The sequence below is a fragment of the Siphateles boraxobius genome, unplaced genomic scaffold, assembly GCF_051911475.1.
Source record: "Siphateles boraxobius isolate OS27281-9 unplaced genomic scaffold, OSU_SipBor_1 13, whole genome shotgun sequence".
Classification (NCBI taxonomy): domain Eukaryota; kingdom Metazoa; phylum Chordata; class Actinopteri; order Cypriniformes; family Leuciscidae; genus Siphateles; species Siphateles boraxobius.
In genome coordinates, this window is record NW_027508733.1 from 892,458 (window position 1) to 917,394 (window position 24,937).

The 24,937-nt window shown below is 37.3% G+C and overlaps 1 protein-coding gene across 2 annotated transcripts in view; it reads left to right on the forward strand.

Annotated features, from left to right (window-relative positions):
- Positions 1–24,937, forward strand: part of LOC143735712 (uncharacterized) — a 237,035-nt gene that overhangs the window by 154,485 nt on the left and 57,613 nt on the right. The window contains exons 1-3 of one of the 2 annotated variants that reach the window (XM_077225893.1): positions 6,029–6,062; positions 6,326–6,433; positions 11,114–11,466. The exons of the other annotated variant lie outside the window; for it this stretch is intronic. Of the exons in view, the coding sequence (XP_077082008.1) occupies positions 11,418–11,466 (49 nt within the window). The 5' untranslated portion in view covers positions 6,029–6,062; positions 6,326–6,433; positions 11,114–11,417. Of the gene's footprint in view, positions 1–6,028; positions 6,063–6,325; positions 6,434–11,113; positions 11,467–24,937 lie in introns of those variants that run through there. 2 annotated transcript variants of the gene reach the window in all.

A 24,937-nucleotide genomic window follows, 5' to 3' on the forward strand; every position in this document is an offset into this window, starting at 1 on the left:
TTTACTTAAGTAAAAAATAGATTGATGTCTTACCTTTGCCATTATGATGTACCTCCCTCCGCCGTTAGTGTAGCATCGCGTACCTGTAACCCAGCCAGCTACAAAGAACTGGTAAGCATCCAGACTTTTAAAGGCTTTAAGATCAGCACCCGTGTATGGTGATACCCCGTTTACCACATAGTGGTACAAATCGTGTGGGCTGAAGTCGGGCAGATTCGGCGATTTTATGAGGTCCGTAAAAACTGAAGAAGGAAGAAGGTATGGGTCGGTATCCAATCCGGCTATCTCCAACTTCTCCAAATACCGCTCTTTGTGAGCACCTACCAGATGCCCTACCTCGACCGATAACGGCACGACAACTTTTTCAATAAAAGAAGCCATGAAGTTTAGTGGTATCTTATCTATTTTAACCTGTTTAACTAATCAAACTTCCCGCGCGTCTACTACTGTTTAGCCTGTGCATCCAGTGATTTTGCCGTCCAGCATGGCGTCGTCACGTGGTCGTGGTCACGTGTTTGCAAAGGGTCTATAGGACTATGAAGCTTTATGGGTGTAGGCGGAGCCGGATATAGGCATGGGCAAGGAGGGGCAATGCCCCCCCAAATGCCGTGACTGCCCCCCCAAACGTGATGGCATGCAAAGATCCCAAATTTAAAAAAGATTTCAAGAAAAATGGTCAGAGTGAGCGCTCTCTGCTCTCTATCCCTCATTCAAAGTAGCTACTGATTGGTAGATGCATAGGGAGGGCGTGGCCGCTTCTCCGGCTTGTGGTGAACCTGCTGAGCTTCCCGTCTCAGTCAGTCACTGCAGAGCGGAGCACGCAGACACACTGTGACAGTGACAAACTTTCCAATGAGATTCTTGTCGCAAAAATTATGTTGGAAAAATAATTCAAAAAGACTAATGATGATGTGAACGTAGAGTTTGTAGACCTCTCCACCATTTGCACATATCTACACGGGTATAAGAATGCCTTGTGATTGGAATATCATCTGCATCATGCGAGAGCTCTTTCTCCACTTTGTCTCGGGTTCTTACCCCCTTCCGCCGCACTATGCTACATGAGAGAAAAAGAAATTTAGTTATTCTGGCTCACGAGAAGGCCATAACAACAGGTCTAGATATGGACGCATTTGTTAGGACTTTTGCACAGAAAAGCAGACGACTGATGCTATAATGACTGATATAAGCCATGCGGTGTACAGAGCTAAAGAAATGAAAAAAAAAACACACAAAAAAAACAAACAAACCAAGATTGAAATTAAAAACGAAAGGACAGACAAGACAGACAGACAGATAAAAAAAAAAAAAAAAAAAAGAAGATAAATGCAGCCTCAACAGGGCACAAGGCAGTGTCCTATTTGTGCCGGTCCCAAGCCCGGGTAAATGCAGAGGGTAGTGTCAGGAAGGGCATCCAACATAAAACCTATCAGACAAATCAAATACTGATAGCTGATAGCTTTGAGCTGATAGATTAGAGCTGTGCGATATAGGATTTTTTCATTTCACAATATATTTTTTCATTTCTGGCCATATCGATATATATCACAATATAAATCAAATCACTATATTTGTAAAATTTAAATGTTCCGTTAAATGACTTGCCCCCCCTGATATTCTACCTGCACCCCCTAGTGGGGCTGGCTGAATCCGGCCCTGGGTGTAGGTTGTTGATGGACTCGATCTACTGTGTTTTGATCATCATTATGAATCTTATCTAGATGTAGTCTTTGAGAAAAATGCGATTTTCTCAGCTTTTTGCTCATGTTGCTTTTTATGAAACTTGCCAACATTCAAGTGTTCATTAAAAAAAAGACGCACGAAGCTAGAATAACATTATTTTTTTGTTTTTGTTTTAAAAGCACAGGGTTTGTTCTTTCTTTAGGTATGTTCAGATATTCATACAACAAAATATTCTGGGGTGCCATGAAATTGTGAAAATTACCAAAACCACATTTATTTTTTATACTGGCGAGAAAGAGTTAAATGTTGGTAATTGGATGATTATTAGAATATGAATATGATTGGAATCATATTTTAAATTTGTCATATTTTTGAACAGGGTCAATTAAACATGAAAAGAAAGGGAGAGATATCAGAGTTATTTTAAAATAAGCACAAACATAGTCCAGTCATTTTATGAAAAAAAGGTTGAACAAATTGCAACAGAAGCAAACTCAAATAATTTTGTATCCTCATTATGTCCTGAGTAAGGAAACAAAGTCCCTAAGAATCCCATTAGGGGAAAGTTTCGAAATCTGTTTCTGGGGATTCACTTTTTATTTTACTTACCTTTTGTCTTCTGCATTCTCCTTACCCTTGTCTCCTGTTCTTCCCTTAGACTCGTCCCCCAGAAACAGTCGCACAGACCCAGCCCCAAACCCCATCTCTTAATAATTAAAAAAGGCTGGTTTCTAAAGTACTTCTTCCTGCCTCTATGTATTAATGTTCATGGGTAGCCTAAATGGGTTCCATTCAGACCTTAACATTAAGTATTTTACTGTTATATGTCAACAAGATTCAACAAGACATTTTCACCTGGCTAGACCCAATGTTTAGATCTGTTGTGGTATTTATGCAAATTACCACATAAGTAATTAGATTATGCACCGTTTGTCCATCTTAACAAACAATTAAAAAAAAACTTGGAATACATTTTTTGTTTGTCTTGATGTAAGTAATCAACTCAGTAATTTTCATGGTGATATCTAAAGGTTAAACTTTTTACCCTATTCTCGTAAGAAAAAGGCTATATTTGTTTTTTTTCTTAAACTTTCCCTAATGGGATTCTTTGGGACTTTTTTTTTCCTTATTCAGGACATATTGAGGATACAAAATCAGTTGAGTTTGCTTGTTGCAATTTGTTCAAGGTTGACCCCGATTTTGGTTTAAAATGACTGGACTAACAGGCAGATCAGGTGCAAACAGACCCCCAGCCCTTGCATCACCACTGGCTAGTCAGAGTCAGTGTGGTCAGACTTCAGAACCAGCAACAGGTCAGAGCATCTACCAGACACAAGCAGTCAATCACATACCCAATTCAGGAATTTAAGTTGAGATGATTTTGCCAGATTAAAAGGATAGTTCACCCAAAAATGAACACAAAAAAATAATTATAAATTAAATAATTAGAATTAGAATTATTATAAATTATTATAAAGAAAGAATTATGTTGTATTTAATCTTCCCAGGATAAGATTTTATATTGATGGGCAATAAAATTGTTTAACTTTTTCAAGGCCATGTCTGCTTGATGCCTGCTATATCTAATAAAAGATAAAATAAAATAAAAAAAATGTAAATGTGAGTTTTTTTGTAAATAAATGCATCAGTTCATAAGAGACACATGCGGTATCTTATCTACTTGGTGGTTCAGCTTTGTTTTCTGCAAATATGTTGGATGTTCAACACTTATAGACACAAACAGAGTGACCCAATTCCTTCCACAAGCTTTTCCACTGTGTGTGTGTACTGTGTACCCCCGAAAGTAGCAGTGGCCACCCTCTGGCCACCCCATGTATAAAACTCTAGTTCCGCCACTGCGGTGACGATTACCCCTACGCCGCCGTTCTGCTCTCCAGAGCAAATACAGAGCGGTGACTCTCCGATGAATGCTCGATCAACATAAAAAAGATGGCCGCCAACGGGTTTCGATTCTGACGCGCGTGACGTGCGTAAATTTCGCTTCAAACTTTTGTTTTTACGCGCGTCAGTTTCACTCTTGACACGCGAATTAACACAAAGCAGCCAAGCGTCAAACTAGACGCGGCAGGCGCGAATTTGACGCGCTATTCGCCTCCGGTGTGAACGCACAGTTATGGCTTTGCTATGTGGGGATAAATGTGCTGGTTACGTTCGTGAGACAGCTGATTAGTACTCTTGTCATTGACCGTAAAACAGTAACGTTACAGGAATCACCAACCCGTCGATCGCGGTCGACAAGTCGATCTTGGAAGCATTTTAAGTCGATCGCGAAGAGTTTTCAAAATCAGAGAAAAAAGCCTATTGTGTGTAGTAAATGGTGTCTAGGGGATGCGGAGGCGCGCGCTGTTACAATCATGCCTTTTTTGCCGCGCTCACCTTTGGGCTCATGCGGACGCGTCGAGTTTAAACAAGGCTTTACGCTTTAACCAGCTCAGACACAGTACCAGCTCATATTTAGCCAGCTAAACTTTTACTACCCTCTTAGAAAAAAAATATAGTTGCATATAGTTTCATGTGGTTCTTCTCCCTCACTGTATTATGGGTTTGCTATGTGGGGGGAAATCAGCTGATTACTATTATTATATTATATATTAACCCTTGATCCTCACCTGACTATGGCTTTGTAAACTTTATCCATGATGTGGTTTATAATGGACTGTGGTACAGAAACAGTGACAATGTTACACACTCTTGGCTTACTCTGGCTATTCTCTGCTGTCTCAGACGACGATATGTTTGTCCAGTTTTAGCCACCGTAGCTTCTTCGAAAGGGAGGGGTGAGCAGTGGGCTGAGCCATTAGTGCAACTCACAGCCGAACCACTAGATGTCGCTAAAAATCACACACTGCACCTTTAATAGGGAGTGGCCAGGCTTTCCGTAGAGGGCTTTGGTAAAAGTAAATATATATTTTCCTAATTCATTTGCATCGTTGGAATGCGCTAGATCTGCAATTAAATCTAGTATCAGTCTTCCCTGTTTATGCTTAAAAAAACTTAACTAACACTATTTGTACACCGTCTCCCATTCAAAACTCGTTATGTTTGGTGTTATTTTAATAAATGTAAAAAAATGTGACACATCGTGGCCGCGCATCTTTACGGTAGTGCGTGCATGAACGGATCGACAGGTAGCATGAAAAAGCGTTATTACATCTACCTCGGTAAAGTAATTTATTGATCACAGCTTGTTAGTTCTCTGAGGGAAAAAAAAACTAATTTGTTAAAGGGTTACCGTATACTTTACAGAAATGTCAACAAGGATGTATTTTCCTTAAATTGACACGTAGTCAATTAAATGAAATCATGTTTTCATTATTATGAATAAATTATCAAAATAAATATTATAGCATATTTATTTTTTATGGAAATCCTATCAAAACCTAGACTTAGTATTGTCTTTGTGCTGACAGAAGCCGAGAGATCCAGAATCCTGCAGAATAAAACATTAAGATACTGAAGAACAAAGAGGTTGGTGTACGCTTGATTCTGTATTTATGAGGCTGGAGCAGTTCATCAGATCAGATTTCAGGAATCTGGATGGAAATGATGCTTTATTCATAAATGGAAATAAGTGGATGGATGGAAACAACTAGTATTATAACATTTTAAAGTATCTAAAATTTCTCGATATATAAAAACATTGGATTTGAGCCGCTAATGCTTTAATATTAATATAAAAATAATTAGCCCTCTAGTACTGTTCTGTTATTGGTCAAAAATAATTAAAAAATATATATTTTGTATCACTGAAATCAATGTAGTATATTTTATATTTTGATAATTTTTTTTATTTAATATTTTGTATTGTTAGGGGATTTTCTGGTACTAAATTACATTTATGCAGTAGTTATAATCCATTTATTCATTTTTGGAGCATAGACCTGAAAATAAAATTTCCAGCTTAAACTGTTATAGATCTTGAATGCTTTAAAGCGCAGACTAAAGTTTGGTGTTTTTAAAAAAGACACTTGGCTGAAGTGAAAAAAGTTTAAAAAGTGATACATTTTTACATGTATTCTTATGAAAAATGCACAAAAATACCATTTTCAATTTTTATATAAAAAATATCTATTTTGCAAATGTAACGGGTGTTATATGTATTTATTAATTTCACTCAAAATCTCTCCCTTTATTATCATTTGTTAGATTTCTTTCATTATTCTTTCGAATTCTTTCATATGAATTGGTATTGTTTCATTTAGTCTTCTAATTTTGATTTTTAATAATTGAGATGTCATATTTCTATGGTTATACGGTCATTTTGTAGTATTGTTAAATACGGTGCGCGGTTCCTTTAAGACTCGTGTTCCGGTTCCGGTTGCTCTCCTTCAGTTCGCGGTAAATGCGACTGAAGAGAGGTGAGTTGAATAGATGCTCCGTCTAAAAAGTTTGATATGAGTTTTCTTTATTGTAATACAACATGTAATTTTGTTCTAAAATGCACATTAATCTTATTCAAACATGCATGAAGTTTGTTTGAATGGTGTGATGAGTTATAACATGTATTTTCGGAGAGAATGAGTGTGCAAGCTCTGTTGGCTAAAATGCCTTTCACTGACAGGCTGAATTGTGAGAGCCACAGACTCGAGCTTGTTCTGAATCTTTCCTTTTATTCATGCAGAATAAAATCTGGCCTGAGTAATTTCTGTTGCCCGGTCTCGTTCATCTACCAACACAACGCAGAGCTAAATGAAGACCGGTCACACAAAGCACATTTTACTCTGAAACTGTAAGAAAAACAAAGTTATATATCTAAAGTTGTGTTGCAAGAGATGTTGTTTGTAGTGATGGGCATTCCGGCTCTTTTTCGTGAGCCTGCTCGTTTGACTCAGCTCACTGAAAAGAGCCGGCTCGTTTGACTCAGCTCACTGAAAAGAGCCGGTTCGTTTGACTCAGCTCACTGAAAAGAGCCGGCTCGTTTGACTCAGCTCACTGAAAAGAGCCGGCTCGTTTGACTCAGCTCACTGAAAAGAGCCGGCTCGTTTGACTCAGCTCACTGAAAAGAGCCGGCTCGTTTGACTCAGTTCACTGAAAAGAGCCGGCTCGTTTGACTCACAAACGGCTCTTTAAAAAATGTTTTGATTGTGATAGGTGTGAAAACAATTCTAATTACATTATTAAATGAAATCATACTCACAATGTCTCACAATTTCTTTAAAATTGCATACTGAATGAATACTTTTAAAAATTTGCATTTAAATTACAACTTTTTAATGTATAGAAACAACATTCAAATACAATCTGAATCTGAACAACATAATAGAACCCATATTAAAGAAAAATAAATAACTGAAAGGATTAAACTGCTCCCTCTTTTTCTCTCTTCTTTATTGGCATGTTATAACCAGCATGAACTATCTCACTAGTTATGTTTTGTGTGTGTGTGTGTGTGTGTGTGTGTGTGTGTGTGTGTGTGTGTGATGGCTCGGCCCCTCCCTCATGGCGTATAATTGGTTGACACCTCGTGTATGATTGACAGGAACAGAATGTGAGGCTGATCGCCCCTTTAGGCCTATATAATATGTTTTTTGTTCTTTGAATTAGTCAATTATTTTAAATAAAATAAAATTCATTAATTATTACATCAGGGAACTACACTAACCTTTTCCACTGGTGGCACTTGCACTACTAACTTTTTCAGTTACTAGCGCAAAATATGATTTGGTCGCACAAATTATTTATAGTAAGCCGCTCTGGATAATAATGAACAATAATGAAACTGTATTGCATACAGATGTGCTTTTTATTTTACTTGCCATGTTTTAAACCACATGCCGCCTTGTTTTTGTTTTCTTTAACATTGGTTGGGATAGATTTACTTCAATAGAAAATACTGTACACAATAAAGAGCAAAATGGATTTCAACATGCTATGGTTTGCACAGATGGGCAGACTCGTGAACTCGTAAGTAGTGATGCACAATGTGAAAATTGTGGCCGATACCGATAACCGATATTAATATTGCTGTTATGGTCGATATCTCTGTATAGAAAACAAATTTACTGATAATCAAATAAAGAGATATTTTTAAAAACACTTTTCTTTTCTTTTTTTTACTTTAGAAATGACTGATATTGGGCACCTTTACCTGTGTGCAAAATATGTCACACATAGGACACGCATGCATTATATTGCATTGCATATAATGTGTGCTGGTCAACTTGTCTAAAATTAAGAAACCCCTAGAAAAGAGTAAAAAAAAAAAATGCTGAAAAAAAAGTGTTGTATTTATTATTCCAATATCCAGGGAAAACGGCTTCTATTTGTGACGTGCTGTCTTTGCGTTTGAACATTGCACATCTTAAACAGGACACGCATTAGCTGAATAAATGTTAGCCAATACAAACATATTTATAGAAAACAGTTGACAATGAATAGAAAGAAGTCCAATAATAGCATAACAAATCACTTATTATAAAAATAATATCAAGTATAAGTTAAATGAATCCGACATAGGCCTATAATGAGGGCTGTGTTAGCAGTAAAACGGCCGTCATTTAACGAATTTTAAAAACACGGATGGATAATACAAAATGCTTTCTGACATTTTGACAGAAAAAAAACAAGCAAGAACAAAATTTAAACTATAGCCAATTTTCATTTTACAATTATCTTCTCTCTCTCTGTGTGCGCGCGTCCGTGTTTCTGAGAGAGAGAGCTCGCGCAGCACTGATACAATGGTACGTTTTAATCTAAGTAACGGTCGCGGGCTGAAGCCAACTTGATGTGTTGAATGCTCAGAGCACGTTATAAAACGTATTCTTAAAATACACATTTCTGTTTTAATAAATGCTCATAGTAAAGCATAGCATATTGCCTAAAAACATAGGTACAAAAATAATCAGTGATACATTTGCGACCCATTAAAAATTAGGGTCGCAATGGCATTTCAAAAGGTCGCATATGCGACCATTTTGGTCGCAGTGTAGTTCCCTGTACATAATGATTTAATTTCTATAGGCCTATTTTTAAAATAGAGTCGGCTCTTCAGATACGCGAGCCAGCTCCCGTCGTTCACCTAGCCGGCTCGCTCGCGAACGACCCATCGCTAGTTGTTTGGCTGCAGCACCAAACGCTTCGTCTCGCTTTTTTTCTTATTAGTGCAAAAGAGACTCAAAATACTCTGATGATTTCGATCTTACATATTAGTGTTATACATCATTCGATCCTGTTAAGTGTCTATTTTTTTGTGTTGGCTATACTCACAATTAGGGGTGGGAGATATTGACAACAATGAATATCTCGATATTTTTTTTCAATATCTCGATATCGATATTCAGACGATATTTTTGCAATCCTTCAAAGAAATGTGTGCAAACTGGCAAAGAAGGTCCAGTTGGTCTTTTGACTTGCTGCATTTGACCTATTATTGTATAGAATTACTAGTACATAAAGATATGAGACATTATTGATTTAAAGACTCCTAAACTTTTTAAAATAATAAAATATTATTCAATAAAGTCTTTATTGTTCTTTAATATTTTTAATAGGGGTGTAACGGTTCACAAAATTCACGGTTCGGTTTGATACGATACAGCGGTGTCACGGTTCGGTACGTTTTCGATACAGCAAAAATAAAGAAATGCCATAGATATTTTCTTTTTATTAAAATAAAAAATATTTTTAAATAAGTGTGAGTTTTCCTACATCTTGAAACTTTAAGCTTTAGAAATGGGGGTAATCTTTGAAGGATGAACAAATAATGTTTTGGTCATCACATTAAAAATAACATTTAACATTTGAGTTTTGAAGTGCTGGAAAAAGATTGTGTGACGTACTTGAAAGCATTTTAATATTTCTGCCAAACTTCCATGGTTACAAGTTAGTGTTACTACAGTAAATCCATGGTGAATGATCTGTGGACTTAAAACCTATAACCAGTTCATTCATCGAAACGATGTTTCTCCTGGTTTCCACGTCAGCGCTGTTTGATCCGTTAATAACGGAGAAATTGTAACGCTTCTCACTAGATCTCGCAGCGATGTTATTACTTCAGTGGCGAATTCAAATGCTTTGTTTACAGGATCTCTTATGTAGTAACGGTGCCGCTTAATCAAGATCGGCTCGCGCTGCACTGACATTCGTCCGAACTGATAAACGGTCCGTGAAGCACAAAAAAATGAGTTTCGTTCCGCTTTCATTACATTTGCCATTTGATGTTGCGCAACGTTGTGGTGTTCGCTCCAGCGCGGATCTTGGTCAGCAGGAAAAATGGTCCATCCACCGTAATGGTTCGGTTTGTAATGCGTACCGAATCGATCTCTTGGGAAAATGTATTCCATCTTTTGGACTCAAGTCATTATACAACGCAAATTTCTAATGATGCAATCACGAAGCTCGCCACTTGAGGACGCCACAGACAAGAAACACTTTTTAACTTCAGACTTCATTTCTCCGCAAACAACGCATATTTTGCCTTTTGTAGCAGTTATTTTATTAATCGTACATCAGTTTTACCCTTTTGGATTGTTGCTTCAACCTAAGAAACGTCATAACACACAGGTAAGAACTTCGTAGTTGTATATTGCAAATTAGTAGCAGCTTACTCTCGTGCAATTGAGGAACGATCGTGATTTTGTACACAAAATAAAATAAAATACAGTCAAACAAACCCCTACAGTATTAAAATTGCTACATATAATTGTTTAGAAGGTTATAGTGTGCGTTATTTGTTTTCTCTTTAACTTTCTTCAGCTCTTTTCATGTTTGGGGGGTCGGATTGTACAAATTATGAAATATTCGATATCCCAATTTTGCACATCGTTCAGACAACAATTTGGATATTATCGTCTAAACGATATATCGCCCACCTCTACTCACAATAAAAACAAAGTATAGTGCTTTTTGTCAAATAAAGAAAAATAAACATGATGCGAGTTTTGCCTTCTCTCTGTCAGTGAAGTCCATTCTGAAACGCGTCCGAAAATTAACTAACTTCGCGAATACTTGTCACACCGACACGAGAGATTTTTTCTTTATGAATCTTGAACTCTCTTCTTTTAAATGAAGTAATTTATATAAAAAACAAATATTCTCAGTTTATGTAATCTGTATGAAAAGAGAGAGATGTCAGTCTTTTTCTTTTCAGCTCATTGAAGCTGATTACGTGTTAATGTGCCACGCCCATGGAGAGTGCGTGCTATTCAAACGCAAATGATCTGAGGCAAGCCATGCAAACATACCAACGCCCACATCAGCTGGATTATAAAACAGATCAAGTTTAACTCCTTCAGTTTATGATGGCTCGTGAAATGCGTAAAATGTTTTTATTTTATATACAACTCATTGTGTATACTTCAAAGAATAGTTTTTTTATGTAAGCAAAATCAACATGTACTAAATATTTCCAAACAAAAAGCCAAAAATCCTAGTATCTTTATGCAACTGATTTGCTTCTCCAACCTCACAGCAATTCACACCTTCAGTGAAGCTCCTCCTCCTTCAGTGAAGCTCCTCCTCCTTCAGTGAAGCCCCTCCTCCTTCAGTGAAATTCTCCTCCTTCAGTGAAGCTCCTCCTTCCATGAAGCCCCTCCTCCTTCAGTGAAGCTCCTCTTCCTTCAGTGAAGCTCCTCCTCCTTCAGTGAAGCTCCTCCCACTGCAATTCACCAATAAATGCTGGAATATTCCCATCAGCTACAAGTGAAGACGAGCATCAAACCATCAGGAAGAGCTGAAATCTGCAAACACAGAGTTTATTGAAGGACAGTGAGAACATGACAGATCCAGAACACTGCAGAATGAAACACACTGAAGAACAAAGAGGTTGGTGTTTATTCCTGATTCTTTATTAGTGAGACTGAAGAACATTAAGGTTATAAAGCAGTTCATCAGATTTAGATCTGTTATAGTAAGAAAAATCTAGTTGTGAATTATAATTAAAGCAGCAAATAATATCAACCGAGTGCAATTTTTTTAAAACAAGGGGGTTTGTTATCTGAAATTTAAAAGTATTATCTGAGCTGTTTTATTTAGTATATAGTTTTACTGCAACCATATTACCGAAATTATGGACATGTCTTAATACAGTTTAGGGCATTCCAAAATGTTGTTATTATCTTGCAAAAACACCAACATTATAAAATAAATAGACTTTGTGTAAAACAGGGAGTGTTAAAATTACAGCATTATTGAATATTTTTAAAATGTTAATATTTTAGGTAGTTGCATAATTTATCAAATATTTAATAGTTCTCACTACAAAAATGTGATTTATTCAGAGCCCCTAAAGGGACATGGTGATGGAAAAAATTCTTTAGGGTTGTAAAGGTCAGTAAAGGCACAGAAGTGCTGATAGTGATAAAGGTCCTTTAGTACGGTGTGGGAAAGCTGTAATCTGCTGATTGGTCAATTTAAATGTCTCACATTTTGTTTGTCACAAGATCAAGAAAGGGATAAAAGAAGATTGTAAAGCTCTGTTTACACCTGATTGAATCAACCTAAACGCATCTTATTACCAGAAGTAGACGAGGGAGACACATTCCCATTTACACCTTGTGTTTTAATCTGTCTCTTTTGTCTACATTCAACCACTTCTGTCCTGATTTCTTCGAGGAGAGGGACTGTGGGCCGGCAAATGATGGGCTTTCTCAATTCTTTAATCTAATGGACGAAATAAGCTCACACAACTTGCATGTGAACGCGACTGGAGATTAACAGAATACAGCTTTTGTTTCTGCTCTTAAAGCTGCAAATCCACATCGTCAAACACAAAGTTTTTCATCTTCAAACAAAACTTGGGTCTTTAGCCGTCAAAGTTAAAATCCCGTCTGGCTAGGGCACTTCTCATAATGTTTAAACGTTTTTGGTGGCTGTTTGAACACATTCGACCAATTGAGCGTTCACACTACGAAAGCAATCCGGATTAATGCATTTTCGACTACATCTGGAAGTGGTCAAAAGTGGACAAGCTCAAAATGTTTCGGAGGCCGTTTACACCAGTGTTTTGCTATTCTACGCTTATTTCCGTCATATGTAGTGGTGGTTGGTAATAGACGAGAAATTTCTTTAGTCATTTGACAATCCTAAAGCCTGAACCACTGCCTGATGCCACCCTTACATCTCCCTTACAAAAACCTTTCCTTTCCCATGAGAAACTTTACATTTGAATTAGGGTTGGGCGGTATTTCGGTAATATCGTATACCGCGGGGTCTTAAAATAGCAACGGTATCAGTTTCAATACCGTCATTACCGGCACTTATATATAATAAATAAATATAATTCATTCAATGCCTAAAAATGCTTATGTAGTTGTCATCAAGTGACAGTGTGGAGGAGAGGGAGAAGGGAGAGGCGGTAAATACTGACGAGGCAATTTGTAAATGTTGCAATAAAAAAGGTGACCGCGAGAGATGGAAACACCTCTAACCTAATGTCGCATCTCCGAAACAACCACCCACTCAGTGCGGCGAGGATGCATTTTGCCCCGAGTTCATTAAATAAGCGCATTCGTTAATATTTGTTAAAATATTATAATGTTATTTTTTTTTACGTTGATAATGAAAATTGAACAGCACGAGTAAGATGGGATGCATCGGGAGTCAGACATTGACCACTTAATTAAGTTTCATTTTGTAAAAGGCCTTTCTTTAAAGTGAATTTCGTTTTGTATAAATTGTATCCTAATTTTAATAATATTTTTTTTTATCAACCAATAATAAATAAGAATCAAATATAGCAGACAACATAATCATGACATGATCGTGCGCTGGCGCGCCGCGGTCACTTGCATTGAAATCTCATCATAAATTAACCGAAACTCAGTGTATGTCTCACAGACATGACAGATATCTAAATAGAGCTTGAAATTTCATTAAACGAAACAATTCAAAACGAAAAGAAATAGGCCACTCGCTGATTATTTAATCCATGATGTGTATTTCTCTCTATGCGCGTTCATACGGAAATGGCGATCATCAAATTAAACGAAACTATTCAAAACGAAAAGAAATCGGCTAGCCTACTCTCTGATTATTTAATCCATGATGTGCATTTCTCTCTATCGTTCACTATGGAGATGGCTATTCGTCAATTTCTTTAAACGAAACAATTCAAAAGGAAAAGAAATATAGGCAGCATAGTACTCTCTGATTAATCCAGGATGTGCATTTCTCTCTATACGCGCGTTAACCACGGAGATATCAATCGTCAATTTCTTTAAACGAAACAATTCAAAACGAAAAGAAAAAGGCTAGCCTATACCTTCTGATTATGTAATCCATGATTTGCATTTCTCTCTATATATGCGCGTCCACTAGGAGATGGCGATCGTCAACTTAATCTTTGCAGCACTGACAGAAAAGTTGTATTAATAAAAATCAATGGACGCGTGTCACCGGATTTACAAATGCACTTGTTGCTTGTTAATTTAATTTAAATGAATTAATAAAATGAATACAATTGTCATAATTAAAATAATTAAATATTATTAATTGTCCCATTTTTGCTCATTTATAAATGGTATTTATATCTACCACCCCCTCAGCACCTGGGTTAAACAATTATTTGGCGCCAACATATTATAACGGCCCACGTATTAAAAATAGTCGAGTCTAAATAGGGCTAAGGCTCATATTACATTTAATGCCGTCAACAGGGATCAGACACAACGTGCACGGGTTGGCCTTGATTTTTTTTGTGTGTTTTTTATGCCCGATCTGGTATTCAGTGTCTGAACGGTGTAGACACAAGCCAACAGTTTGGTGACGCTGTCTGAGCCTTATGTCATAATTTTTAATTAGTCACGGTAATACCGTATACCCCGGTAAAATAGGGAGGAGGTTTGACGGTATCAAAATTTGGATACCGCCCAAGCCTAATTTGAATACAAAATGTTTTATGTTCCCCCTAGAAACTTTTTATTTGCTTGCAAAATGTTTTGTTTTCCCGCTAAACGCAAAGTTTCAATGCATAACATTTTGGAAGCTGACAAAGTTGCTCGGGAGAACATAAAGCATATTGCGATAGTCAGCAAATCCACCATTTAAAAAAAAAAAATGTTGTGTCACGAAATTTAGTTTTGAGAGTTTCTTAGGCGAGAAAGTAGGTATTTAGACCTCAAATATGTGACTCATATATAAACATATTGCCTATTTTACAATTAGTTTAGACGCTATCGCAGATGCTCAGCGCTCATGTGCCCGCAGAGAACAGCTACATCATTAAACATGAGATATAATTCATTTAGGGTATATCAAACGGGCAATCTTTGGGTTAAGGGGAAAATAAAGTTTCATAACTTTATATTTAGGCTATATTTAACTTAAATCATGTACTATAGTTCTGCTTTTGTACATCTGACTGAATAGTTTGCTTGCGTTTATTTCCTATGTCTTTAATAATGGCTATTTTTGTTAATTTAAATATTATTGTTCAATAAATATTATTTTATAGTAGGTCGTAATTGGTATTGAGAAATGGTCCGTTAGTGATTGATATTTGGACTTCAGTGAAAGTCCTTTTTTACTAGTACTAAAGTGACGTTTTAGCATTAGTAACAGAGGCTTGGGCTCAACTCTAGAATAAAGTTATTGTCCAGCTAAAGTTAGTTTTGATTTATTCACTTCCGTCGCAACGATCATTAGTTATTAACTTAGGGGCCGCTAACACGACACCGTTCTAACAGAAAATTCTTTAATGCGATCCGGCCGCTCATTTGCATAAAACAGTGCCTGGTGGCTCTGAGAATTTTTTATCGCTTCCGCGTAGCCACGTGAATCTGATTATCCTGACAACGTTTTATTATTACAGAGGTAAAGGGAAGGAGGCCTTAACTAGGGAGAGACTAGTGACAATTCAGGACTGCGTTGTCGTCATGTCCAGGCGCAGGTCCTTCATCAGGTCCGGATACCACCTGGATCCGGCGGACTCTGGTAAACCTTGGGATAAACAGAGAGACTAATATTATCATAGACGCCATCCTTCTTTTGATGTACAAAGTACATCAGGATTCATGGGAATAGAGGTCTATAATGTGTTATGTGTATGTTAAGCCAATAAGATGTGTTTTTAGTCTAGATTTGAACGGACAGACTGTGTCTGCTTCCCGGACAATGTTAGGAAGATTGTTCCAAAGTTTTGGTGCTAAATAGGAAAAGGATCTACCGCCAGCAGTTGATTTAGATATTCTAGGTATTATCAACTGGCCAGAACTTTGAGATCGCAATAGACGTGAAGGAGTATAATGCGTTAAGAGCTCTCTCAAGTACTGGGGAGCTAAACCATTTAGTGCTTTTTAAGTAATCAGCAATATTTTAAAATTTATAAGATGTTTAATAGGGAGCCAATGCAGTGTTGACAGAACCGGGCTAATATGGTCATACTTCCTGGTTCTGGTAAGAACTCTAGCGGCTGCGTTTTGGACCAGCTGTAGTTTGTTTATTAAGCGTGCAGGGCAACCACCCATAAGAGCAGTACAATAATCTAGCCTTGATGTCATGAATGCATGAACTAGTTGTTCTGCATTTGTCATTGAGAGCATATGACATAATTTAGATATATTTTTTAGATGGAAAAATGCGGTTTTCCAGATACTATTCACGTGACCTTTCAAATGAAAGATTGCTATCAAAGAGCACACCCAGGTTCCCAACTGACGAAGAAGACTTGACAGAGCAGCCATCAAGTGTTAGACAGTATTCTAGGTTATTACTTATTATTATTATTATTATTATTATTATTTGTCCAATAATTAGAATCTCTGTTTTTTCAGAATTAAGTAGTAGGAAATTACTAGTCATCCAATTTTCTATATCAGCTATGCATTCCGTTAATTTGGTGAATTGGTAAGTTTCGTCAAGGCGTGAAGAAATATACAGCTGAGTATCATCAGCATAACAGTGAAAACTAATGTCATGCTTCATAATTATATCTCCTAAGGGCAGCATGTACAGAGTGAACAGCAACGGTCCTAGTACTGAGCCTTGTGGTACGCCATACTGAACTTTTGATCGATAAGACATGCTTTCTGTGTGGTGGCTCCAAGGCTCTGGAACTCTCTTCCATTAGCCTTGAGAGCCTTGGACTCTGTAGAAACTTTTAGTAAACACCTTAAGACACATCTTTTTAGACAAGCGTTTAACTAGCCATATGGTTTTGTTGTTATGTGTGTTGTGGTTATTATATGTTTTATTATTTTTGTTTTTATTGTGAAGAACTTTGTGACCCTTCTTGTCTGTGAAAAGTGCTATATAAATAAAGTTTTACTTACTTACTTACTTACATCTCTTCATTTACTGCTACAAACTGATAACGGTCAGATAAGGATGATTTAAACCATCCTAATGCAATTCCACTAATGCCAACATAATTTTTGAGTCTATTTAAAAGAATGTTGTGGTCAATAGTATCAAATACAGCAATAAGATCGAGTAACACCAATAGCGAGATACAACCACGATCTGTTAATAAGAGCAAATCATTTGTGACTCTAATGAGAGCTGTCTCAGTACTATGATACGGTCTAAATCCTGACTGAAAATCCTCGTAGATACCATTTCTTTCTAAAAAGGAACATAGTTGTGAGGATACTGTCTTTTCTATTATGTTTGACAGAAAAGGTAGATTCGAGATCGGCCTGTAATTGACTAATTCTGTAGGATCAAGTTGCATTTTTTTAACAAGTGGTTTATCATAGCCAGCTTAAAAGTTTTCGGTATGTATCCTAGTGACAAAGTTGAATTAATGATATTGAGAAGAGGATCTATGACCTCTGGAAGCATCTCTTTCAATAGTTTAGTTGGTATAGGGTCTAACATACATGTTGTCGATTTAGATGATTTAACAAGTTTAGAAAATTCTTCCTCTCCTATAGCAATGAATGAATCTAATTTTTCCTCAGGGAGACTACACTGCACTGTCTGATGCGATACTGTAGTAGACGGTTGCATAGTTATAATTTTCTCCCTGATATTATCAATCTTATTTATTTATTTTTATTTAAACCTTTATTTAACCAGGAAAAAACTCATTGAGATTAAAAATCTCTTTTTCAAGAGTGTCCTGGCCAAGACAGGCAGCAGTACTAAACCACATATACAGTACATACAAACATAAAATATGCAAAAACACTAGAAACATAAAACAACTGACACAGCAAATCTTTCAAAGTCAACCAGAATCATAAAAACACGTTAGGTAAAACATCTGCAGCCAGATGTGGCTGCCTCCATGTCAATCAACAACCTCTTAAAAGCAACCAATGAGACGAGATCAGTAAGTTTCAAGGATTTCTGTAAATTGTTCCAAGCAGAGGGAGCCGCAAACTTAAAAGCCTTTTTTCCTAGCTCAGTTCTGACCTTTGGGACAGATAGCAGGAAAAGATTCTGGGAACGAAGATTATAAGTCCCGGTACTATTTATACTGATATAGGTCAAAAGGTAGGATGGAAGGAGACCTAAAATACCCTTGTAGATGAAGATAAGCCAGTGTTGAAGTCTCCGGGTTGATAGTGAGGACCATCCAACACGTTCATACAGTTCACAATGGTGAGTGAGGGCTTTCATACCAGTGATGAACCTCAGAGATCCATGGTATACAGTGTCCAGTGCATGTAAACTTTGAGATGATGCATGCATATATAAAACATCACCATAGTCAAGTACAGACATAAACGTGGCAGCAACCAGCCTCTTTCTAGATTTAAACGAAAGGCAGGATTTGATTCTGAAGTAAAATCCTAATTTAAGTTTTAATCTTTTTGCTAGCTGCTGAATATGAAGACTAAAAGAAAGAGATTCATCAATTAAAATACCAAGATACCTGTACTTAGAAACACATTAAATTTTCATACCCTTGGAAGTAAGGATTGACGGGAGATTTGACTTCGATTTTGAATTTGAAAAAAGCATGACTTTAGTTTTATCTGCGTTTAAAACAAGTTTTAAATCATAAAGATTCTGTTGAAGCGTGTTAAAAGCAAGTTGTAACTGGGAGAGGGCCCGGTCTGCGGTGGGTGCAGAGCAATACAATATAGTGTCATCAGCATAAAAATGAAATTTTACATCAGACATGTTATGATCAATGTTATTTATATAAAGAATGAATAGTAGTGGCCCCAAGACTGACCCCTGGGGCACGCCTTTTGTTATTTGGAGATAGCGAGAAGTACAACCCTCTGCCTGCACACACTGAGTTCTGTCTGTAAGGTAATTAACAAACCAGCCAACAGTTTTCTCACAAAGCCCAGCCCTATACAGTCTCTGTTTAAGCACTATGTGGTCCACTGTATCAAATGCCTTTGAAAGGTCAATAAAAAGGGCTGCACAATGCTGCTTATTATCCATGGATTCAACAAAGTCATTTAAAACCTTAAGAGCTGCCGATGTTGTACTATGCCCTTTTCTAAAACCAGATTGGAAGTCAGACAACACACTATGACTGTAAAAAAAGTTCTTTAACTGATCACTGACAAGGGATTCTAGAATCTTGACCAGGACAGACAGTTTAGAGATTGGTCTGTAGTTATTTAAGATGGTAGGGTCACCACCTTTTAGCAGGGGAACCACTAAGGCTGATTTCCAGATGAGAGGAATGACATTTGTATTCAAACACAGATTAAAAATAGTAGTTAAGGGCTCGGCAATAACATTTCCTGCTAGCTTTAAAAAGTAGGGATCCAGTTTGTCAGGGCCAGCAGATTTAGTTGTGTCCAATTGCTTGAGGGCTTTATTTACGTCTGAGACTTTAATGGGACTGAAACTAAAAGACAGACTAGAAGGGTCAAGACTAACAGTCTCAACTGTAGAGGAACACTCCTGTTGAGGACTGAGTGACTCAAATAAAAATCCTGAGGCTATGAAATGGTCATTAAAACAATCCAGCATTTTGGACTTGTCTGTAACTTTTAGAGAGTCCATGACAATGCTTGAGGGAAGCTCCTGGCCTTTACTGTTTTCTGATAAAGATTTTATAATTTTCCAAAATTTTGAAGGATTATTTAGATTATGAGTGGTTTGAGAAAGAAAAGGATCAGATTTAGCTTTTCTAATTTTGAGAGTACATGTATTGCGCAGTTGTCTGAAGACCAGCCAGTCAGAGTTCAGATTAGATTTCCTGGCTTTTGCCCATGCCACATTGCGCTCATGAAGGATTTTTGCTAAATCAGGTGAAAACCAAGCATTGTTTCGACCTTTGACTCTATACTTCTTTAGTGGGGCATACTTATTAATTATATTGGTAAACCCTTCATAAAAGAGATTCCAGGCACTTTCAACATCTGTACTAATATAAATTTTTTCCCAGTCATAGTAAGATAAATCATAAAGGAAGTCTTGTTCTGAGAAGTGCTTCATATTTCGCTTAACAATAATGCGTGATTTAGTTTTAGGCATTTTAGTATTTCTAACTGTTGCTATGACACAGTGGTCACTGATGTCGTTTGCAAAAATGGAAGCAGTTGAATATTTATGAGGAACGTTAGTTAGGATTACATCTATTAGCGATGATTTTTCCGGGTTTTTAAGGTTTGGCCGTGTGGGACTGTCAACAATCTGAAAAAGATTTAATAAATCACAGTAAGCTCTGAAATCATCAGATACTGGTTGTAACCAGTTCCAATTTAGGTCTCCAAAAACTACTAGTTCCTTAGAGTTAAAATCAGAAAGAAGTTTCATTAAGGAGGGCAGAGCATCACTAATAGCCGAGGGTGTCCTATAACAACCAATAACCGTTATACTAAGTGATTTAGATACTTCGAGCTCCAAAGCTAAAAAATCAAATTGTTTAACTAATGATTTTGACAGTAGTACATTAACTTGATATTGATTTTTGATGTAAATTGCTACACCCCCACCTCTATTAAGGCGGTCAGTCCTAAAAACATTGTAACCACTAATATTGATTTCCCCATCTAAAACAGATTTTCTTAACCAAGTTTCAGATAAGACAAATACATCAGCATCCGTGGGTTGAGCCCAGATACGCAACATGTCCATTTTAGGAACAAGACTGCGAACATTCAAATGAAAGAAACCAAGACCAGATCTTTCTTTAAAATCAGCCGGGGTGTTAAAACTTATAGGGGTGTCTGGGCCTGGGTTGGGCCGTACATTCCCTGACATTAACAGCAACAGAACAATTAAATATTTGTGCTTAGTTGATTTTTTATACGGTTCATTGCTTTTCTGTCCAAAATTGGAATCTTGGAGCACACAGGAGAAAGTGGTAAAATTTTCACATAATGTCATGATACTGGACAGGCAAACCAAGTCAACAGTGTCAGAGGGGAAGAAAAGGGGCAGAAGGAATGATGCGACATTAACTGAACAACCAAATGCACACGTGCCCTTGTGTGAATCACACTGTATTGGGAGCACTGGACCGGAGTAGCCATTCCAGTGGTAGGTGCCCCCAGTAATAAATAAGGACAAAGAAAAATAAAAACATAAAGAGGCAAGGAGCAACCACTTCTTATTCTCCATGCCCTTCGCACCATCCAGACGTGGAAAGACAAAATATAACATGGGGCCCGACAGCCAAGAAATAGGCCCAAGTATATAACGGCATCCAGGTCAGTGACAGAAGAAATCCAGTACGGGTTTTCCGTTTCACCACGACGACCGATGATGTAATGTGTCGTCACTCAAAAACAGGAAGCCTGGCGAGTATAGCAATGCTGCAGGTAAAAGAGTTAAAATCAAGACCAACCACCTCTAAAACATCAGACTATATCCCAAACCAGCAGTAAGAACGAGGAAAAAAGCACTTTCCTTGATCATGAAGAGATCAGGCACATCAAAAATCAGCGACACGTCTGCACTCAAGCTCCAGCAGGTAAACAGGCTCCAGGCACCGATCAGTCAGCATGAAACAGATCTTTTCCAGACAGGGATTATACGGATACCGTGCGGTTTCAGAAAGCACTGCTAGGACTAGAGAGCCAGTTCACTGGGGATGTCAGTCCTGACTTAAACTATACGAGTTTTCGTCATAAACAACCATCGAGTATGACAAATACGATTCTTTATTAGAGTAGTAGTATTGTTTGAAAGCTCACACAGTGATCAGTTTGCAATATTCCAATGAACAAACGAGTATCAATCACTCAGTCATGCACAAACAGAGACACATGCTGCCATCTTGAGATGAAAATCTTATAAGTGAAGAAGATCAGTAAAGTCATTACTGTTGTGCTGCTTGCAAACTTCTGGGCTTGAAACTTTATTTTTTGCAACTGTTTCGAATAAGTACCTTGGGTTTTGTTTATTTTCTTCTATTAGGACCTGGAAACCGGCGTTGAAAAATGAGCAGATCTAGCAGTTTTTAAGGCCTCTCTGTATGCAATCATGCTCTCCTTCCATGAAATGCGAAAAAACCTCTTTTTGTTTTTGTTTGTTTTCTTCCTGTTTCGCTCCATTTTCCTGGCTGTTCTCTTAAGGGCCTGAGTGTGCTTGTTGTACCACGGCGTTGGACTATTTTCTTTGATCTTCTTTAAGCGCAATTGAGCAACTGTGTCTAAAGTACTGGAAAAGAGAGAGTTAAAAGTTTCTGTCACAATATCGAATTCTTCTAAGCTATCTGGGATGCTGAGATGATGAAACTGATCAGGAAGATTATTAATAAAGCAATTTTTTAGTGGCAGAAGTGATAGGTCTAACATATTTGTAACACCCAGTCGGCTTTACAGCCTTGGCTAAATGAAGTTTACACAAGACTAGATAATGATCTGAGATGTCGTCGCTCTGCTGCAGAATTTCAACGGCATCAACATTGATTCCATGTGATAATATTAGATCTAGAGTATGATTAAGACAATGAGTAGGTCCTGACACGTGTTATCTAACTCCAATAGGGTTAAGAATGTCTTTAAATGCCAATCCCAATGCTTCTTTTTCATTATCTACATGTATATTAAAATCGCCAACAATTAGGACTTTATCTGCAGCCAGTACTAACTCTGATAGAAAGTCAGCAAATTCTTTGATAAAGTCTGTATGGTACCCTGGTGGCCTGTATACAGTAGCCAGCACAAATCTTACACGTGATTTATCATTTGCACTATATATTGTTACATTAAGCACCAACACTTCAAAAGAATTATATTTGAAACTAGACTTCTTTATAATTTTGAAAATATTACTATAAATTACAGCAACACCTCCCCCTTTGCCTTTCAGACGAGGTTCATGTTTATAACAGTAATCTTGCGGGGTGCACTCATTTAAAATAATGTAATTGTTTGGTTTTAGCCAGGTTTCTGTCAAACACAGCACATCTAGGTTATAGTCTATAATCATATCATTAACAATAAGTGCTTTTGAAGTAAGGGATCGAATATTCAGCAACCCAAGCTTTATCATTTGTTCATTTGTATTATTTCTGTTTTTTATTTGTTGAACATCAATTCAATTTTTACCCTTAGATGGGTTTGGAAGTGTTTTGTATTTCCTAATTTGGGGAACAGACACAGTCTCTATGTGATGATATCTAGGTGAAAGAGTTTCTATGTGATGGGATTTATCTGACCATGGTGACGTAAGACAGCTAGCAGACGGCCGGTTTAGCCAGTTTGTCTGCTTCCTGACCTGAGCCCCAGATTGTCATGTTTAAGCTCTAAGACTATGTGCCATATTACTAGAGAGAAGAGCAGCACCATCCCAGGAGGGATGAATACCATCTCTTTTCAACAGGTCAGGTCTGCCCCAAAAACTTTTCCAATTGTCTATAAATTCTATATTATTTTGCGGACACCACTTAGACAACCAGCCATTGAGTGATGACAATCTGCTAACTATCTCATCACTCCTTCGAACAGGAAAGGGCCAGAGCAAATCACAGTGCCTGACATCGTACTTGCGAGTTCACACACCTCTTTAACCTCGACTGGCGAAGTCGAACATAATTAGTGCCGACGTGAAAAATAATCTTAGAGAATTTTTTTTTTTGTGATCAAAATTTTTACTTTTTATTTACCACATCAGGAGCATATCTGAGTTCACATGAACTATATACAGACAGATGCCATGAAAACTGTCCACATATAAAAATAAAATAAATAAATAAATAAATAAAAAAAACTAAAAAAAAAACTTAAAAGAGATATGTAGAATACGGAGGGGAAAGGAAAAGGGGAGAGAGGGAAATGTAGTATGTCAAAATCTCAGTTTATCTGACAAATTATCCGCGATTTTTGCCCAGCTTTGAATAGTCTTGTCTTTTGCGCCGTTGACCTTGGCAGTGGTACCTTCCAGCAATACAATGTCTCTAAAATAAGATAGGAAAATGAAAGTTGTGGGTATGGATGGTTCTATCCATAGCTTTAAAATAGTCTTTTTGGCAGCAGTGCTTGCTGCCAATAAGGTCCTTTTTTGTTGAGCATTCAACTGGAGAGCGGAGTCATCTAAAAGAAGAAATAGCAAGGGGTCTTGTGCAGAATATACGAAAGCACCTTACTTACAAAAGTCCAAAAAGGAACCACCGTGGGGCATTCCCAAAACATATGCAAATAGGAACCTACTGTAGATGTGTTGCATAGATGACAGTATGGATCAGCTCTAACCTTCATCTTATACAATACACTAGGAGTAATATAAGCCCTATTAATACATTTATAATGAATCATCTGGTGAGCCAGGTTCTTAGATGCAGTGAAACATCTAGCCCATACCACATCCCAGTCAGGCTTAACTAAACCATCCCTTTCCCAGGAGTGCACAGCTGGAATATAAGTGTATTGCAATAAAAGAATTGAATTATAGATCTTAGAAACTAAGCCTTTAGAGGGAGTATTAGGGTCCAGCCACTTCCACAATGGATGTGGTAATATGCTAGTGTTCCAAGGAACACCATAGGCTTTCAGGGCTGACCTCAGTCTTAAATATAGAAAAAAAGAAAATCCAGGTAAAGAAAACTCCGATCTTAATTCCTGAAATGACTTGATGCCTTTTTCACAGAAAATGTCATTCAAGGTATGAATACCGGAATCAGACCAGGCTTTAAAGACAAAAGGTTTGTTACCGGTACGCAGACAGGTATTGTGCCACAATGGTGTTATTTTGGTATATAAGAAGGGGCCTCCCATACTTTTCTCAACCTTTTTCCATACCTCAAGGGAGTACTCAACGATTGGTCCATAATTTTTCTTAGTACATTTAGAAACACCTGAAAAGGGAAGATCTTGTAGGCGAACTGGATGGGTAATATTTGCTTCTAAATCTCGCCATGGAACCCGAGATTCAGGATTAAACCAGGTTTGGATTGTTCTTGTTTGGAAGGCTAAATTATATATCTTAAAATCAG